The 20,237-nt window shown below is 32.5% G+C and overlaps 1 protein-coding gene across 13 annotated transcripts in view; it reads left to right on the forward strand.

The window, feature by feature from the left end:
* The window catches only part of CEP128 (centrosomal protein 128), a 566,439-nt gene that overhangs the window by 132,130 nt on the left and 414,072 nt on the right, over window positions 1–20,237 (forward strand). For all 13 annotated transcript variants that reach the window (XR_008914955.1, XR_008914954.1, XM_056810609.1 and 10 more), the window contains one exon: window positions 1,852–2,012. Coding sequence is in view for 11 of the 13 variants with exons in the window: in XM_056810609.1 (XP_056666587.1) it covers window positions 1,852–2,012 (161 nt within the window). In the remaining 2 variants the exon portion in view is untranslated. The remainder of the gene's footprint in view (window positions 1–1,851; window positions 2,013–20,237) is intronic.

The raw sequence follows: 20,237 nt of genomic DNA on the forward strand, positions 1-20,237 counted from the left end.
CAATAACTTTGGTTTGATGAAGGATGAACATTTTCTTCCATTTTATTCCTTGAATAAATAGACTGGGACTACTAAATGGAAACATCTAATACATCTTTTTGAAATCAATGATGAATAGATTAGAACCTTTAAACATGAGAGAATGGAATAATTCCTGGAATGCAGTCCCTCCTCATCTCTTTCTCATAGAATCTTTCTCTTCCTTCAAGATACTGCTAAAACATGATCTAATGTATAAAGCCTTAACTGAGAGCCCTAATGGGCTTCCAAACTATTTTCTCCAAAGGTGGTGGTAGCTAGATGGCACAGTGAATAGAGCAGTAAGAAGACACTTACTAGCTGTGTGACCCTGACCAAGTCATTCAGCCTTTCCTTCAGTTTATTTATCTGTAAAAATGAGATAATAATAGCATCTAACTCCTAGTGTCATTGTGAGGACCACATGAGATAGAAATTATAAAGTGCTTAGCACAGTACCTGGCACATAGTAAGCACAATATAAATGTTAGTTATTATTATTATTCCTCTGTATCTTATTTTGTATTTAGGGCAGCTAGGTAGCACAGTGAATAGTGTTGGGTCTGTAATTAGGAAGATTTATCTTTACCCTTTAAATAAAACTTTGGCAGAACTCTTATACCAAAATCCTCTAAAATTATTATCTTTAATACCTATGAAAGAAGAACCTAAATTCATTTAAAAATAAAAGCTTTCATTGTTTTAGGATTCCTTGCAGCACATTTTGAGAATTCTGACTACCCTGTTTGCTTTAGTTTCCTCATCTGTAAAATGAACTGCCAAGAAAATTCCAAATGGGTTCATGAAGAGTAGGACAAAAATTAAAATGACTAAATAGCAGTGACATTTTGTACTTATTCCACTTTTTTTTCTGTTTGTATTTGTATATGTATATGTTGTATTCCATAGTAGGCTACAGGTACTTTTGAGAGCTGTGATTGTTATCTTCCTTGTATACCTTTTTGTATTGGCACATAGTAGATTGTAAGGGGTAAATTTAGGGGTTTTTGACTAATATATTATCTTTATGGTTGCCAGGAATTAATTCAAATCCCAATAAAAATACTCAAGTCAGTTTGGGAATTTTATGGAGGTTTAATTAATATAGAGGGAAGGAATTGAGAAGAAGAGAGAGGGAAAAGGGCATAAGATTTCTCTGGCCTAGCCTGAGCCAAAGAGACCTTCCAGCTACGAGGCCTCTTCCGAGGTGAGGGGCCTCCTAGGAGGATGGTGTTTTTAGGAAAGGTAAAGGAAAAAAAAGGAATCAGCCTAAACTCCAAGAGAGCTCAGGGAAGATGCCTCACCTGACCCACCATATTAAGCTTCTCCAGTTATTGTATCAATGACACTCACTGCCAAACCTGGACAATAGCTGCAGTCACACCAAGATGCCAAGATGCCCAGCACACTGCCACTAGCCACCTCTCTGCCAAAAGAACCAGAGCCACTCTCCACAAAAAGGAGAGAGGAAGTAATGTGAAATATATAGACCATTTTTACATCACTTCCTGCATCTCATATGTACCAATGGTAGCTTAAGCTTGACCCCTGGGGGGGTCTGTCAGTTTTTTATGATTTGTCATTTGCTAGCACATGTCTTTCATAGGCCATCCTCCTCAACACTTAATCCTTAAGTAGGGGTGTAGAAATTTCTGTTTTGTTAGACTAAGCAGGGTAGAGTAAATCTAAAATTCACAAGATTCCCAATAAACACTTTTTAATAGATGAAAATAATTGCATCCTCATTCTTCTGTGTATAAAGGATCTGTGTTTTAGGAACAACATGTTTATGTATATTTTACTTATATGTGTAATTCTATTTTATCTTTAAAGCGAGTGAGAAGTCTGAGTGGGAGAAGCAAGAACTGGAGAAGCAGGTCTCAGAGTTGAAAGCTAAGCTGAACCACAATGTCATGATATCTGAAATACAGGAATTGAAGCGATGCCTTGAGAAAAAAGACAAGGAAAAAGCACAGTTTGAAGAACAAATAGAGGTGACTTATATTTTAAAATTGAATCCCTAGAACCACAGTTGTGTTTAACAAAATTGTTTTATGGACCCAAAACAAATTAGGAAATTATGGCCATTTTTAAAATTGAGGTAATCTGCAAAAACTTTTCTTTCCTCAACTATTTCATACCTGAACAGCCTTTTTCTTTTTTTACCCCTAACTTAAATGTTCCTATTCTTTTAGCAATAACTTTTCATTTTGAAAATCCAAGTGACCCCCCCCTTCTCTGAGAAACTAGATATGTGCCCCATTCAATGTTGACAGGTGGGAAGTTACTGGGAGATATTGGCATTTTTTTCTTCAACTCTTCTTTTTAAACTAATGCTCTTTGGACCTTTGGATTTGAGAAACAACAATGAATTTGGAATTTTATTCTGATCCATCATAAGTTAAGTCAGAGAACTGTCACCTTCTTTATACAGACTGTCCCAGAAGTCTTATACAGTTTTAAGTTGTTAAAAATGAAGAGTTTAAAACTATTAAAGTTTTTAATTGCACTAAAACTTTTGAGACATCCTATAATAATCCTTTATTCCTAAGATGGTTATAATAATTATCACAAAGTATAAAAGTCAGAGTAAGAGAAGATACATTTGAAAAAACAACTATATTTCTCTTGTAATTGAATAATCAAGATAGATCAACTGTTTACGACCTATTCAGAGAAACATCCGTCCAATTTAGTATATATTTTTGATAATAAATTCATCTCCTGTAATTACATCAAGTTGACATGCTGAGGGATTTCAACTTTGAAAACGCATATTTGGATATCCTGGGACTAAATATTGAAAGCAGTTAACTTTATGAGACTGGAAAGAAGTATTTTTGTTACTGTCCTTAGAGTTTGCATTTTTCTGCTATTATGTCAAGGAATTGTTTAGGAGTCATATTTTAAAGATATGAAATATTTATGTTCCTTAGATAATATACTACATATATTTAATAAGTAGCTTATTAGAAATATACTTGGAACCAGTAGCATACCCAATGCATTTAAAATTGTCTTTGTAGGTTATGTTAATCATTTGTATATCTAAGAAAAGTAATGTGAAAATGTAGTTATTTTTTCCTGAAAAATAAGGAAAATTTTGTTGAAAAGTCTGTTACTTAACTATCAAGGGTGGGCAATTCTTTTTGTCAGCTGTTCAGAACAAGGTGCTGCTTTTCTTTCCTGTTTGTGTGGATTATATCACCTGATTTTCTGTTTGTGGACTGAGCTAACAAAAGTATTCAAGCTGTCATTTGATTTTTCACTTGGCAATTATAGCCACTAGATTGCCTTCTTATTCACTGACCCTGGATTTTTCCTCTGCTTCTTACTTAATTATCCTTTGACATATAGAGAAAGGAAGAAGTGTTTGGGTTGTGATAGGAGGTTGTGGTTTAGAGTATTGGATTTTGAGCTTTAATGGCTTTCCTTTTATTATATATCAGATGGTGTGACTTTGTGAATTTTTAACATTGACCAAATAACTTTTGCTACATTTTTGTTCTGAACTTATAGTGCTTTTCTAAGGTAAAAGATAAAAGATGAATGTTTCTATGGCAATTGGGAAATGCATCATTCATTTTCTCTGTAAGATTTTACTAATGGATATTTTCTTCTTAACCTTTTTTTTTCCTCATTTTTGATAGTTCTTAATTTGATTAGATTTATTTCAAGTTCATTGATGGCTATGATTATGTCTTATGTAGTTTTCAGACATTGTAAAGTTTCTTTAGTTTTTTGTCCAAGCTATTAAATTTTCATATTTTTGTTTGAAAGAGAGGAAAAAATCATGTGGTATTGTTATATCCCCCCTTTTACATGCTAATTTTTAAATAGTGCAAATCATGTAACAGACAGAGGTCATGAGAGTCTAATCCATTGAAACCTGAGTTGACTTCTTTGTACCTTCTACCCACTGTCCTGTGTTCTACAGGCAAGTCTTTACTCCTGTTTCATGTGACAAGCCTACATGGCTATTCGATGATGGTTATCATGTCTTTCTGAAGACTTCTCTTGGTAAATATGCCTTATTCCTTGAACTTTAAGGTTTATAAAATGCTTTTCATATATTATCTCATTTGAGCACACAATAGCACTGGAAGGCTATAGTATTATTATTATTATTTTTAATCTTAAAAACCCATCCCTTCTGTCTCAGAATCAGTTGTGAATTAAGACAGAAGAATGATAAGGGCCAGGCAATAGGGATTAAGTGACTCACCCTAGGTCAGATAGCTAGGAAGTGTCTGAGGTTAGATTTGAACCCAGGTTCTCCCATATTTGGCCTGGCTCTCATTCCATTGTGTATTAGGTAGTTATTAATTCCATTTTACAGTTGAACTAACTGAAGCTAACAGAGGTTGTCTGTTATCCAGGATTACATAGCTTTTAAATAACTGAGACAGAATTTGAACTCAGGTCTTCCTGATGTCAGATAAGTCCAGGGTTCTATTCAGCTGCTTCTAATGTATTTATTGAGGTATTTCCTAAAATGGGGTGTCTCCATCTGAAAAAAAAGGACTTCAGATGTGTTCTTATTAGCGTGAAAGACAAACTATTGCTTTATTATTCTTAAAAGCTGTGTGATTTTTTTGTGAATTCTAAGAAACTCAGTTTTTTAAAGCTGCCATACCACCATGTTATGTATGTATGTGTGTTTTATTAAATTTGCAGTAATTGGTTAATTTTTAAATTCACATGGAATTTTAGAAAGATTGTAAATTTTTACAAAGACCCTTACTCAGTTCCAAAATTCAGTTGTTTTGGTTAACCTCATTGAGACAATAAAATATGAACAGTCTTTTTGCATTGTGAAGGAAAATGTGGAGATTACCTTTGAGTTTGCATAATTTACCTTTGGAAATTTATCAAAGATCTTAAATCAGTAACTGTGTGGAACATACCAAATACATTAATTCCCTTATTCTAAACTCAAGGTGAACCTCATTAACCTTGATAGGCTATTTGTATTCATAAGAATTCCAGGCATCCCTGATCAATGGTTCTGTTCTGATTTAATCTCTGCTGACTTCTTACATCCATTTAGCCAGTCTTCCTGAAACAAACTAATATTTGACTTTTAGCTTCATTGAAGAATCTTGAAGGAGTATGGGTCATAATTTAAAGCAAATGCTAACCGAGAATTAAATGACATGATTATTCATCAATAGAAACTTATGATTCACATTCTAGAAGCTGTGACAAAAAAAAGGGAGAATAAGGGAAAATAAATAATATATAAAAACAACTGAGTAGGATGATTAATTCAATCGATGCATACGGGCAAGGTTTTTCCCACTAAGTTTTTTTCTTTAGTGCAAAAGCAGTTTTTTTTGGTAGTAGCTTTTATTTTGTAATCTGACATATTAGCTGCTTTATTTTCTACCATATTTAAAATTTATCTTGTGTTTGGGCACAAAAGAATAATTTGGTTTGGACTTTAGGATAGTGAATATATAAAAAATGACATACATAAAGAAACATGTATATATGCACATGTGAATACATATATGAATATTTCTTCTAAAAAAGGAAATCCTCAGGTGTGACCCTGGGTAAGTCACTTAACCCCCATTGTCTAGCCCTTACCACTCTTCTACCTTGGAGCCAATACACAGTATTGACTCCAAGATGGAAGGTAAGGGTTTAAAAAAAAAGAAATCCTCAGTGTATTTTACTTAAATAGCACAAACCTAGCATTGAACATCAATACAAATAACCAGACTTGCTTAGTAACTTATATTTGCAGTCAAAGTAATTTGATTTCAGGTATAATGCATTTTTATGTATTACTAAAACTTTTTTAGTCCCTCTAATATTCCATTAAGCTAAAACTTGGTAGAAAATATATTGAGAGCCATATTATTGCCAAAGAGGTTTTTGAATTTAAATATATTTTAAGATCATTAACTGATAAAGTAAAAAGTAAGAAAAACAATATCTTCTATAATGCATGTGAAAACTATACTATAAAGAAGCCAACTTTAATTATTTGTAATGAACAATTTTGCTTACCTTTTTATCAGCAGAGAAACATGTCAGATACAAATCACTGTTAGTTTTACTTATTTTTCTTGGTTCTGTTAGATAATTAATTTTTGTGTGGAGATGGGGAAATAAGGGAGGGCAAATGAATAAAAGGAATGATTGTTATAAATTGATTACAAACAAAAAGCATCAATAAAATTTTAAAATGAGGTCTGTTCAGAGACTGTGATAATTTTAGGTGCAAGGGGCTACTTTACTCTCTTTGTTCTTTGAAAAACACATAAGCAAGTTAACTGACGCTTAATTTTGGAACATACTTTTAAATCTGCCAATAGCTTAATAAGATTTAGATGAGAATAAGTCAAAATTATTTATTGAAGTGCATACATAGATGCTAAAACAGATGAGACCTGACTGTATTGCCATCTTTAATGTTGGAGAAAATTTGGTATATTTAACTCCTTGAGCCAATTTCTTCATCTGTTAATGACACAAATGCCATTATTAATAATTAAAATTTAAAAATACTTCTATTTGCTACTTGACTTTATTAGGCTAATTCTTAGACCCAGACATTCAAGGAAGAGATCATCTTCTATAGCTCACATTTACTGAGGTATCAGAAAGGGGAGCTGGACTGAATATTTTTATTTTGTTTTAAATTTAACCTTAAATTTTCATGAAGCTTTTGCTCTTTTATTGGTTTTCCTTTCTCTTCAGTTTTCCTTTCTATTTTCCACTTTCTCACCTGATTCTGATTTAAGGATTATTTCCATTACAAGCTTTTTATTGATTCATATAAAAATAGACTTTTTAAAATTTTGCCTATTTTTAAAATTTTATGAGAATGGTTTGCTCTTCATCAAAACTATGGAATATTTGAACATCTTAATTTAATGGTGGTTTAAAAATAAAGTTTTCTGAATATAAAATTTACCTGGGAGAATTATTATTGAAGGATTTGCTGAGGAAAAAAAAATCATGCCATGAAACAAGATAGTGATTTTTCAGTATATAAGTAACTGATAATTACGTATTTCTTCACTACAAAAAATATCACTAAAAGAAGATTAGTTTTGGGAATAAGCAGAATTTAATTGTTCATGCATTATTCTGACAGATTTTAGAGCTAACTTATCTTTAATGTGACTTTATTTTGATAGCATATCATCTTAAATGGGAAACTAAATTGTTTTCTCTACATTTGTTTTTCGGCAGTCTTCCATTTCTGCATAAAAAGAAATGAGATTTTATATAATATTGTCAACAGGTTTGCTCCCAATCTAAGCAAATGACCTGTGATTTTTTCAGCTTAGGAAATTCCCTATATTAACCCAATACTGTGAATTAATAGATAAAGGCATCTGTGGCACATAAAGGTTGTCTCTTATTCAGAGTCTTGCAGTGCAAGCATAAAAATATTGAATCTCTTGACTCTAAGCCCAACATTCTATCCTTTTTACTCCAAATCTTTTCGCTCCTATGTTCTTATTTAAAAATATTTCATCTTATATCTTAAATATGTCTATTTAGTATTTTATAAATTACATATTGTTGTATGAACATATCCTATTCAGTATAAAGTATGTAAAAACAAATGAAAAAGAATGTGATCAAGATAAGATGAACCTTTTAAAATAATTTTATTTTATTCATTAATAATATAAACCTCTTTTATTAAAAAGTATTAATTTTTTAGTAAGCAATGTGATTGAATGTGGTTTATTATTTTTTGAAAATTTAATTTTAATCCTTTGTTAAACCAAGAAATTTGAAGGTCTCTTTCAAAGTTCAGTTTATTTTGATACTAGATTTTAATCAGAGTTAAAGATCACATCTGCCAAAGCTACCTAGAACTAGTGACCCAGATTCAGAGAAAGAAATAATAAATAGGAGAGAGCTAGGGACTTGAGCTCTATTTTGAGACTCACCCAGAGATCCATAGGCTCTTACTGCTATGTGCTGATATATTCCTAAGCAACTCCCTCATAAAAGAGGAAGAGAGGAAAAATTTCCTTTGGCTCTAACAACAAAAGCAATAAGCATTTTTATAGTGCTTTAAGATTTCAAATAATATTTCATTTGATCTTTCCAACAACCTTTGAAGGTTGGTGTTATTGCTCTTCCCATTTTATAACTGAGGAAACTGAGGCACACAGAGGGTAACATAGATACTAAGAGTCTAAGACCTTCCTGACTCCAGGCACAGCACTCTACTGAGTCACCTATGACTCTCGGAGGCAAAGGGAAGGACAGCATATCTTGACTTAGTTGTCTGTCTGTCTGTCTATCTGTCTGTCTATCTATCTATCTATCTTTTTTAAAATATATAATTCAAGTCAGGGGGAGAGATGGAGAACAATTAGGAGCTGCTGGTCATAAGTGTTCTTTAGCAAATAGTTAACTCATTTTTTCATTGGGAGGGGCTAGAGGTCGTGCCCATGTCCATGGGAGATGCTTCATTCTAACCTTCATTATACTCTTTTTTTTTCAGTTCTATTCAGCAGTTGTTCAAAGGTTTTTGTTGAAAATTTTCTGGTAAATTTCCCTCTTCCTTAATGTCACAACTCTTTACATTAATTAGAAGGTATTGCATTCTATTTATTGCATGTTATTATTTATTTATCACACATAAGAAGGTATTACATGTTCACAGTTTTATCAAATAAATTCAAATCCCATTAAAACTTTTATTTCAGGCGCTACAGAGTGGTGAGGTGGATAGAAAACCAGGCCTGGAGATGGAAAGTCCTGGTTTCAAATTTAACCTAGGATAGATACTTCTTAGCTGTTTGACCCTAGGCAAGTCACTTAACATCAAATTTCTAGCTCTTACTGCTCTTTTGCCTTGGAATCAATACTAAGCATCAATTATAAGATGGAAGGTAAGGGCTTAAATTTTTTTTAATCCATTTTATTTTAAAAAATTTTTTTAACAAATTAAAGGATTTCATTTCCTAGTTAAGATGTACAGATATGGGAATTTCATTTTTGCCAACAAAAACCCAATTTTTAATCATATGGAAGCTGTGACATCTTTAAACCATCTCAAAGCTATTATGCCCTTTAGGCTAGATCTATTGTTAACACCACTAGATGTACATTTACATTTTTGATATGACTTTATAATTGTTGCATTTTGCCTCATTATGGGGCTGTTGAGGAGTTTGTTTCATGAGTAGAGTGTCATCTCTGCCATTTTCTTCTTAATTTGTTCTTACAATTATTAGTGATATGAATCCATTCTTGTTTTTTTTTTTTGCAGGAACATTTTAAGCCACTTTGTGTCCATATTGTGAGCATCAGTGCAGTTAAAACTAGTTAGTATGTATAAATTGGAACACATCATAGCACCCTCAAAACAAAGAAGTGAAGGTGCTACCATCACCCCTCTGCATTGTAGAACTCTTGCTCTTCCCTGCAGTACCTGCATATGTGACATGTACTAAGGATGCCAAATGTTAATCTAATAATAACTATCATGCATGTAGTTCTTTTAGGTTTACAAAGCACTTTACCAATATTGTCTCATCTAATTTAATAATTAATTAAAATTAATAATAATAAAATAATAAATTTAATATTAATATACAGTAGGAGCTACTATTCTCCCCATTTTATGCATGAGAAAACAGGTTGAGAGATTAAGTGACTTACTTGCCCAAGGATCTAAGGGAGGATTTGAATTCTATTATAACTGACTGAAAGGCTGGCACTCTTATCTACTTTGTCATTTGATTGTCAATCTGCATAGTAAAAATGACAATAATTATTGATAATGAAAGTAATTCATAATTTATCATTACTTTCTTATTTTTTGATAAAATATAAATATTTTCTTCCTATTGCTCCCTTTAAAGTTTACTGCTTTACCCCATTTCCTCCCAAAAAACTTATTTATGCTCCTAAAACTTCTAAAAGGGTACAAACCATCTAAATGAAATGATGAACTGTTAATCCACTGAATCTTTTGGCTTTATGATCAGAACCTGTCATATTCACCTCATGTATTTGCTCCATGTGATAGGCTTCAGGATATTAATGGATTTGAAGCAGAAGAAAAATTCTCTTTCAGTGGCAAAATTTTTTAATACTTATATTCATAAATTATATTGTATTATACGTGTCATACCCTGAAATTTATGGAGAAATCTCTTCAAAGAAATCCATACTACTAATAAAAAAACTAATTAAAAAATGAAGAATGACTTAAATAATTGGAGGGATATGAATTACTCATGGTTAGACTGAACCAATATAATCGAAAGATTCTACTAATTGAATTAAAGTTTGTATTATGTAATAGTTACAAAATAGTAATATGGTATATTATGAGGAACAGATGATCTAGAATCTCAATAGATTGAATCTTTAAAAAAAAGTAGGAATAAAAGAATAATAGAACTTCCAGATCTCTTAACTATATTTTTAAGGAGCACAAATTATCGAAACTATTTGGTGCTGTTAAAAAAAAGAATCATGGAATAATTGAATTTAATAACTTGTTGTTTGATAAACCTGAGAATGTCAATTACTTATGATGGGGGTGCAAAACCTCCGTTTTTGACAAATAACTGCTTGAGAAAACTGGAAAATGATTTGGCATAAATCAGTTTTAGAGCAGCATCTTTTACCATATACTGCAAGAATTTTGAGCTTGAAATAGTAACATTAATATAAAAATGTACATCTTTGGAAAAAAATAGTAGAGAATGCAATGGAGTACCTTCCACAGTTATGGTACAGAGAAGTATTCTTAACCAAATAAGGAAGAGAACATCATGAAAGATAAAATAAGCAATTTCAGCTATGTGAAATTGAAAAGCTTTTGAATGAACAAAATCAATGCAGCTGGAATAAGTGGAAGTTCTCAATTAGTAATAAAAAATTTTGTAGCAAACACCATTGATGAAGATTTAGCCATAATATATATTTATTCATTATAGTTAAAATTGGCCTTTCTAAACCTGTGCTTTTTGCTGCTGAATATTTTTATTATAAATTTTCTTTATATCTTGATGTAATGATGTAGTTTTGGTTATTTTCATTTTTCATATGATTTCTTCTATTAATAGATTGCTTAATATTGGGCTTTATATTCCATACCCTATACAAGTTCATTGTGATTATTGGGAATGAGGAGATAGGTTGTGATATGATGATGTAGGTTTGTACTTCACTTTCTCTATCCCTGGTTTGGTTATTATGACCATATTTGTTTTAAAAGAAGCTTGGTAGTGTTTTTTTCTCAATTATTGAGAATAATTTTGTGGCATAGGTAGTAATAAATCTCTAATTATCTGCTAACTCTTTCTCTCCTGCCTACAAGTATGTCCAGGGCTTTGCTGTCCTTAAAATGCTCTCCTATTTACCTACTATTACCTTAAGTGATCATCTTACATTTCTCCTCCCTTCTACTGCTAAACTCTTTGGAAAAGTTACCTACATTAATTTCTTCTTTGTCTTCTCTCACTATTCAATGATTTTTTAATATGTTTGTTTATCATTCATTTATCATAATTTGAATGTTTATCATTCAACTTAAATTGCTCACTTTGAAATTTCCACTGATCTCTTAATTGACAAATCCAATGCCTTTTCCCCATTCTTTTTCTGCCTCTTACCCTGCAACAGCATATAAAATTGCAGGTCTCCTTCCTCAGTATCTGATACTATTTACCTCTTGTATCTTCATACACTCTTCTCTATGTTTTTATCTTCTTATTTTTCCTCCCATTTGCTTCTCTTATTTCTCCTCAGTTTCCTTTGCTGGATTCTTATCATCCTTTCTTACTGTGAGCACCCCCAAAATGAATTTCAGACCCTCTTTTCTTTTCTTTCTACAACCTCCCTAAGTGATTTTGTCAGCTTCTGTGTTTAATGATCATCTTTATGCAGATAACCAAGATATTACTGTATGGAGTTCTAATCTCTTGAGCTCCAGGGTCATAGTATCAAATATTTATTGGACATTTTGAATTCTATGTTTCTTTGTCATCTCAATCTTAACATGTCTAAAATAGAATTCATTATCTTTGCCCCCCAAACTTATCCATCTTCTAAACTTTCTTATTTCTGCCTAGCACATCATTATAAGTTTTGAAATCACAGTCGTTAAACTGAAGCAGCTGTCTCTAAAATCAATGATCTCCTAATTGCTAAATCTCATGTTGTTTTCTCATTCTTCACCATTCTTGGATCCTTGCTGATTTTGACTTTGTTGATCTCCTTATACAGTCAGTCTCCCATATTTAACACTTACCACGTAGCTGGTGCTCTGGATACAAAAAAAGCCAAAAAAATTATTCCCTTAAGCCCCCCATCCCTGCTCTCAAGTAGTATACATTTTAATAGGGGAGGAAGAATGTAAGTATTTTGGTACATAACAGATATATTGAAAGAATACCAAGGTTAAGAAGCACATTGAACCTTTGTCTTCATCTTATCCAAAAAGGCATAAAAAAATAACAAACTGAATTCTGATCAGAAATTCCAAGAAGTCATAGTGAGTCATTTTCTTCTGCTTCAAGTTGACATAGGAAACAGAGAAGTCTATGGATAAGGGTCTGAATAGGAGGTCACTATGCTTATCATTCCAGCATAGGGAGAGGTTATGCACCAGTATATGAAAAGTTCACAGATCCAACATAGAATAGCCTATACTTGTTTAGGATGCTGGAACAGGGACCAGCTGGCAACTGTCTCTTACAATCTAATTTTGATGTCTGAAAGCAGGCTGGGCAAATTAGAGGGGGAAAAAAGAATCTGACCACCAAAAAAAACAACAACAAAATAACAGCAACAGACAAGTTCCAAAACACGTACAAGCAAAACCTCAAAGGAAAACATCTTTGCTACAAATTCAACTAGAATTCCTAGTAAAGATGAAGCAATAATTTTAAAAAAAGAGTTTAAGTGTTTTCATAAATGAAATGAGACTGCCTCGGGGAAAAATGAAAATAAAATGAGAGCTATAGAAGAAATCATTGGAAAGGGAACTAACATTTTGGCACAATAGGTACCAAAGAGGTATTACCTTATTACAATAGATTACCTTGAAAACTAGAATGAACCAAATAGAAGGCAATGCTTTTATGAAGTAACAAGAAACATTAAAACAACATTAAAAAGAAAAGAAAATGCATACTATCTTGTTGCAAAGACAACCTAAAAAAAGTACTTTAAAAAGAAATCAGAGAAAAAAAAAGAATCATGGAAAACTATGACAAAAAATAGCCTAGACTTCATATTTCCAGAAATCATAGAAGAAAAGTGCCTCTTAGAATCAGAGGACAAAGGAGGAAATAGAATCTCTCAGTCCTATCCTGAAACAAATTCCAGAATCAAGCTCCCAGATGCATTATACTCCTAAACACAGAGTTTCCAGGTCAATGGAAAAAGACAAAAAGCAGCTAGAAAAAAAAAAAGAATTCAAGTATCAAGTAACCACATTCAGGATTACACACAATTTAACAGATAAAGGAGTAGAGAGTTTGAAATTTAGTGTTCAAGAAAGGAAATGACACAGGTTTACAGTTATGAATGACACATTACTAAATACATCATTGAATAAGAGACTATAGTGATACATAAAATTTGCAATCTTTATTAATTGGAGTTCTTTTCTTCTTTAGTTATATAATAAACATAACATAAATTTCAGAGTTGTCTTGCTTCTCTGATTCCTTTTGGCCTTTCTTCATTTTTGGGGGTGGGGAATTACTAACATTCTACTAACAGATAATGAATTTAGTTTTGGACACATTGAACATATCTAATAGTTAATTGGTTGATGCAGGCATGAATCTCAGGAGAGACTAAGGTTAGATGAATTGATTTGAGAATTGTCTTCATTAACATGATTGAAGTAATGGAAATCAATGAGATTGTGGAATTAAGAGATTGGAGTGAGAAACGGGATGATTTTCTAGGACACAACCTTAAGCAACAGCAAAATAAAGGTTAAGGTCGTTTATTTAGAGTGAGGTTTGAGAAACAAGAAAAAGGCTAACTTTGCTGAACTGTAGAGTGCAGAAATTGATTTAATTCATAATGAGGTTGAAAAGAGCAATTAGGGTTAGCTTATGAAGAGATTTAAATATCAGAGGAGGTTATTTGATTCTCAGAGGTGATAAGGAGTAACTTTGAGTAGGTAAATGGCACAATCAGATCTATTCTTCCAGAAAATCACTGGCAACTATGTAAAGAAAGGAATTTTTATGAAGACTCCGAGTTCAAGGAATCTTAAAACAAGAATTGACCACTTTTGCCGACTCTTTTCAGTACATACATTTGAATTCAAATCAATTTTTTTATGCCATTCCCAGATCCCAAATCAAATGTTCCCCAAGTAGGGAAAAGAAAAGGCTTATCTGTGCAAATGATATCTATTGAACCATTCTTTTTCAGTCAACTGGAGAAGGGGTGGGGAAGAGATATTGTGTTCTAAATCTGTGTATGGATTGTGGTTTAATATTTAATTAATTAATTAATATGAGACTGGGATATGAAAATATTTCCCATTTTACCCAAGGTTGTTTAATATAAGAATTTTGATGATCTTGTTAGGCACATAAATGATTATAACTGGGAAGTAGGGAGAGAAGATCTTGGCTGCCTTTAGGAAACAAAAGAAATCAAAAGACAAAATGATACTAATAAACAAGAGAGTAGTCAATTAATATGGACAGGAGTCTTTCCAAGAAATTCTGGCTATAAATTCCCTGACCAGTGCTAGGAAGATGGCATTGGGTTGTTCTTTTGAGTGAATATGAGGTGTTTAGAACTTTTTCCCATGTGATTATTGCATTTGAATGCTAAATCATATTTTATAGGGGAGGGAGAAACAATCTTTAATACATAAAGATCCTTTCATGGGAAAAAAAGGCCCCAATTTTTAAAATGATGATGTATAGTATGATATACGAATAAGGCATCTTATGGCATTTAATATCATTTCATTTGTATTTCCTAGGGTAAAAATGGTGCTTCTGGTTGCAAAATTCTAAGAAGCAGGCATATCTTTATACACATCAAAATAAATGTCAGAAATACTATAAAATAAATTTTAGTAGTAATAATTCAATATGTCCTCTAACACTTTGCAGAGGATAGATTAGGGGAGAGACTTGGGCCAGAGAGAATCTAACAGTATACTCAGTATTGCACACATATAGTGTCTCATCTCTAAAAAAGAAGAGAGGAAAGTATCCTCCTGTCTTCATGGTGCTTAGATTGATCATTGTAATTATATTATTCAGTTTCATTTTGTCATTTCCATTTACACCATTTTAGTTATTTTATTGTTTTTCTAGTTTAGCTTACTTTACTTTGCATTAATTTATAGTTAGACTTCCCCTGACTCACTGTATTTGTCATATTTATCAATTCTTATAGCACAGTGGGACTCTGTTACATTAATATATTACAGTTTGTTTAACTGTTCTGCAGTCAGTGGGCAACTATTTGGTTTCTCGTCTCTCCTACTACAAAAATACTGCCTTAAATATTATGGTACCTGTAGGATCTGTCTTTGGACTTCTTGGGGCACATGTCTAGCAGTGGGATCCATGCATAAAAGTGTATGGACTTTTTAGTCACTGTCTAGTGTTGAGCCATTATATCTCAAAGAATACTTCCATCTGTTTGGTGTTCTGTATTTCCTTCTGTGAAAACTGGATCTAGCTATTTCCTGATTGTAACAATGAAGATACTTAGTTTAACAAAATCAGGAATGTCTTGGGAACTCTAAATTACTCCATCCTACTTAGACCGTACTTTACGGGTAGATAAAGTTGTAATGTCCTGATTGAACAATGAAGGTACTTAACTCTTACCTTATAGTGAAGCTAGAACTTTAAGCTAAGTCTATTTTAAGATCTTAATACAAAAAGGTGTTAAGTAAGTATAAAGATTAAATTAATCACAAAAAAAGTTAAGTAACTCACAAAAGGTGAACTTAATGAAGAAATGTTAAGTAACTCTAAGATATAATCTAATCAAAGAAGATGAGAACTAAAAAGAATGGGCATTTAGAGGAGGAGACACGAGAGTGAAAGGTCTGTATATTTGGTTCATTTCCTCTCTCTGGCACCTTTTTGGTGGCGGAGAATTGGCTGATATAGCGTGCTGGACCTTTCGGCATCTTAGTGTGGCTACAAGCTATTGTGGTGTGTTTCTGGCTGAGTTTTTTCTCCTTTACTTTCCAACTTTATCCTCTTAGAAACCTTTAATCTTCTTCAGAGATCTAGAGGCGGGGATTTTAAAACTCCACCTGGCACAGGCCAGGCAGGAGAAATCCTATATCCTCTTCCCTCCTTCTCCTTAAATTCCTTCCCTCTATATTAGTTAAATTACCATAAATTTCCAGACTGACTTGGGTATTTTATTTGGGATTTTCCCCGGCGACCAATTAAATCTAGATCTTAAGACACAACCCTAAAATTATTTTTACACTTCATTTATGTGATCCTGATCTATTTCCTACAAGGTATGTCCCACATGGTTATGTGAAGGGCAGTGAGAATGACAGCATTTTTAACTATCATTTCCTCTCATTTTATGAAAATATTATTGTTTGAACCTTGCTGCCTAATAAACACAAAGCAACAGTTCTCTGCTGACTCTCATTCCCAATTTCTTGGTTTTTGAGCTATATTTTCTTTGAGGGTAACCCTCTGTTTTTGGAGGAATACCAGGCCAAGTTTAAATGCATTCCGCTTGGGAACATCCCTCTGGCATTCAAGTAGGAAGAAAAAAAATGCATAGACCTTCCCTATTTTGGGTCTCCTTTGTTTTGAGATGAATTACAAGCAATATAATGCATTTAGCAGATAAGATAATTTAGGAATAGGTAGGGGTTGGAGCTTTCTGAAGACTAAGCATGTAAGTAGATTTTTTTTCAGGGCCATTGTTATCATTCGTGAAGGAAACTATAGTCTTATTTATCTATATCGTTGAGAGATTTATTTATAGTCTCAGTAGCCTTTGGGTTATAGCATGGACAAATTAAGTCACTTGTTCAGATTTCACCTTCAGTGTGTGTTAGAAACAGGACTGGAACAACCCATGTCTTCCTGACCTTTAAGTTAGTTTGTATCTATTGCACCGCTTTATGAGTAGACAATATAGCTTTGAACACAGTGGCTTACAATTGAGGTTTATGTAGAACAGTTCCTAGTATATGAATAGTGAGTTGACTGCACCTCCATCAAAAACAGCTCCCTAACCAATGTTGTCTGGTCAGAACAGCTTTGGAGACTGGACAACGCCCAATTCTCTCATTGTGCTTATCAGGGTTAAGTATCAAAGTTGAAGGGGAAAATGCTATTCTAAGGAATTAAGAATATAAAAGCATTGTGCTACAGTCATATTTTCTCTTCTGAGAAGTTGAAGCATAGGTTTTAATTATATGTACTTTTTTGTTTTAACTCTTAGAAGAAATGTGTGTTTAAAATACTTTGTAAAAGTGAGCATCACAGTTAATGAAAAGGATGTTAATATTTCATTTCTTCACAAGGAGATGAATGTGTTCAATTAATTGAAGATTATTTTCTGTACTTTTGCTTAAGTTCAATGTAATTTTTCAATAAGAAATGTGAGAGGATTGTACTTGTATGAAGCAGATATGTTCTGCCAGGATTCATGTAGAAATAATTACTTGTAATGACTGAGAGAGGCTGTAGAACTCATTATTTGGGACATATATCCTTAGCACATCTCCTGGAGTAGCAAACAGAAAGTGATATGCAGTAAAAAAGTTATAAGGTTATACTTTTAAAAAATATTCAATTTTTTTATTGTTTAATTAATTTAGAATATTTTTCTATGGTTACATGATTCATGTTCTTTTCCTCTACTTCTCTCTCCCCCTTCCTGGAACTGACAAGCAATTCAACTGGGTTTTACATGTATCATTGTTTAAAACCTATTTCCATATCATCAATATTTGCAGTAGAGTGATCGTTCAAAGTCAACATCCCCAGTTATATCCCCATCGAACCACATGATAAATCATATGCTTTTCTTCTGCATTTCTACTCCCACAATTCTTTCTCTGGGTGTGGATAGCATTTTTTCTCATAGGTCCCTTGGGATTGTCCTGGATCATTGTATTGCTGCTGGTAGAGAAGTCTATATCATTTGATTGTGCCATAATGTATCAGTCTCTGTGCATAATCTTCTCCTGGTTCTGCTCCTTTCGCTCTGCATCAATTCCTGGATGTTTTTCTAGTTCACATGGAATTCCTCCAGTTCATCATTCCTTTTAGCACAATAATATTCCATCACCATCAGATATCACAATTTGTTCAGCCATTCCCCAATCAATAGATACTTTCTCATTTTCCAATTAAAAGGTTATACTTTAAAGGAACAATATCTGTGGAATAGTAAACATAATGACTTCTGTTTTTTTTTTTAATCAGGCTGTTTTTGTACCATATTTAGAGTTTGAATCTGTCTTACTCAAATGTTATTCAATATTTATCTTGCTTTGTGTGAAATCAACTTGGATGTGTTTAAAACATCTTTCTTTGCAAATTTAATTCATATATTTTATTCTGAATTAAACCTAAAGATTTTTAAGCTGTGCAATGTACAATTTTACATTGTTACCCGAGTCTTCTTTGTATCTTCTCTTTCTTCCCAGGCACATATCTAATCATTTGTCAAGTATTACTGATTTTACTTTCATATTTTTATATTTATATTTTTTTATATTTATATTTACTTCCCTATTTCTTTTTCTCTAATCAGAGGGTCTGTTCAAGACATAATTATCTCTTGTACTTTTATATTATTCTCATTGTTTCTAGTCACTCACTTCTCTAGTCTATTCTACATAGAGCTGCTAACATAATATTCCTTATACACAATTCTGACCAGGCCATTCCCAGGCTCATAATTTTTCAGTGGCTCCCCATTGCTGCTAAGATAAACTATAAACTCAGCTGGGCATTTTATGTTGTCCACATTTTGATTCCCCTCTGCCTTTCAAGGTTTATTTCACGTTACTCATTTTCACTCTCTGTTCCAACCACTTTGGCAACTAGCTCTTCTCTGTCCTTGAAATCCCATCTACTGTCTCAGTGCCTTGCTGAGGCTGAAATTGATTCTTACCTCACTTTTAAAGTCCTTCGGTTCTCAAAACTCAACTCACAAGCCTCTTCCAATTTCCCCCTTATTGTTAGGTTTACCTTCTCAAATTATTTTTCATATATTTATCTGTGTACATGTTTTTCTCCCCATTCTCTTCTTCTTCCACTCCCCTGCCTAGAAGAATATGCTTCTATGGTAGGGACTTTTTCAATTTTAGTCATTCTTTCTGCAGTACCTAGTGCATATGAGTTCTTAAGAGGTATTTGTGTAATTGAATTGATCTGAAGAAAGGGGAATATACACATAGTATCAGTTCTAATTTGTATTTGTATATTTTTTCCATGACTCAGATTTCTAAACCTTTGTTTTTAGCCCCACTAAAATTTTTTTCCATAAAAAGTAAAGGTTTGTCTTTGACTTCTTGGCATTTGAGGACATACTAGATTTTGTTCTAGCGACAATTCACAGACTACTCTTATTGAATTTTAAGGTTCTGTCAAGTGTATCTTTCCTTTTGTAGAACTGAACTTGTGGCAATTATTTTCTGAAATAACTTCTTTACTCAAGAAAAGCAACAGTTTATTTTTTTAATTTATTTTAATAATTTTTTGTCTTCCTTGCTTTTCTTTGTATCATTCACTATACCAGCAATGTCCCATTTGAACCTCTTGAAATACAATTTTCTTACTTTTTTCTATATATTTTTATATCTTTCTGATGTATTTATGTAGGTTAAACAACTTAATACATTCACAAACCAAATAAAACATAAATCCTTGGAAACAGTTAAGCTAAACTAGCTAAAGAGAGAATAGTATATATACTACAGTTTTTGTTTTTGTTTGTTAGCAGAATGGAAATGAGGGTGTATTCTTTAACTTTAATGATTTTGTAGCTGTATTTTATTTTATTTTATTTGACTTGAGTCTCTCTTTGCCATTTAATAGTGTCCAAAAACTTTAGTTGTTGTTAAACTGTTACTTTTACTGTGTACAAAGAACTGATTTCAGGTGAAACACCTTTATAGCAATTCCCATAATCTCAGATCTATAATGGGAAGAATATACTTTGACAGAACCTTGAAACTTAATTAATAGAGGTGTTCTGTATATTGATGCTAGAGCAAAATC

Source organism: Monodelphis domestica, chromosome 1 (genome assembly GCF_027887165.1).
Source record: "Monodelphis domestica isolate mMonDom1 chromosome 1, mMonDom1.pri, whole genome shotgun sequence".
NCBI classification, from domain to species: domain Eukaryota; kingdom Metazoa; phylum Chordata; class Mammalia; order Didelphimorphia; family Didelphidae; genus Monodelphis; species Monodelphis domestica.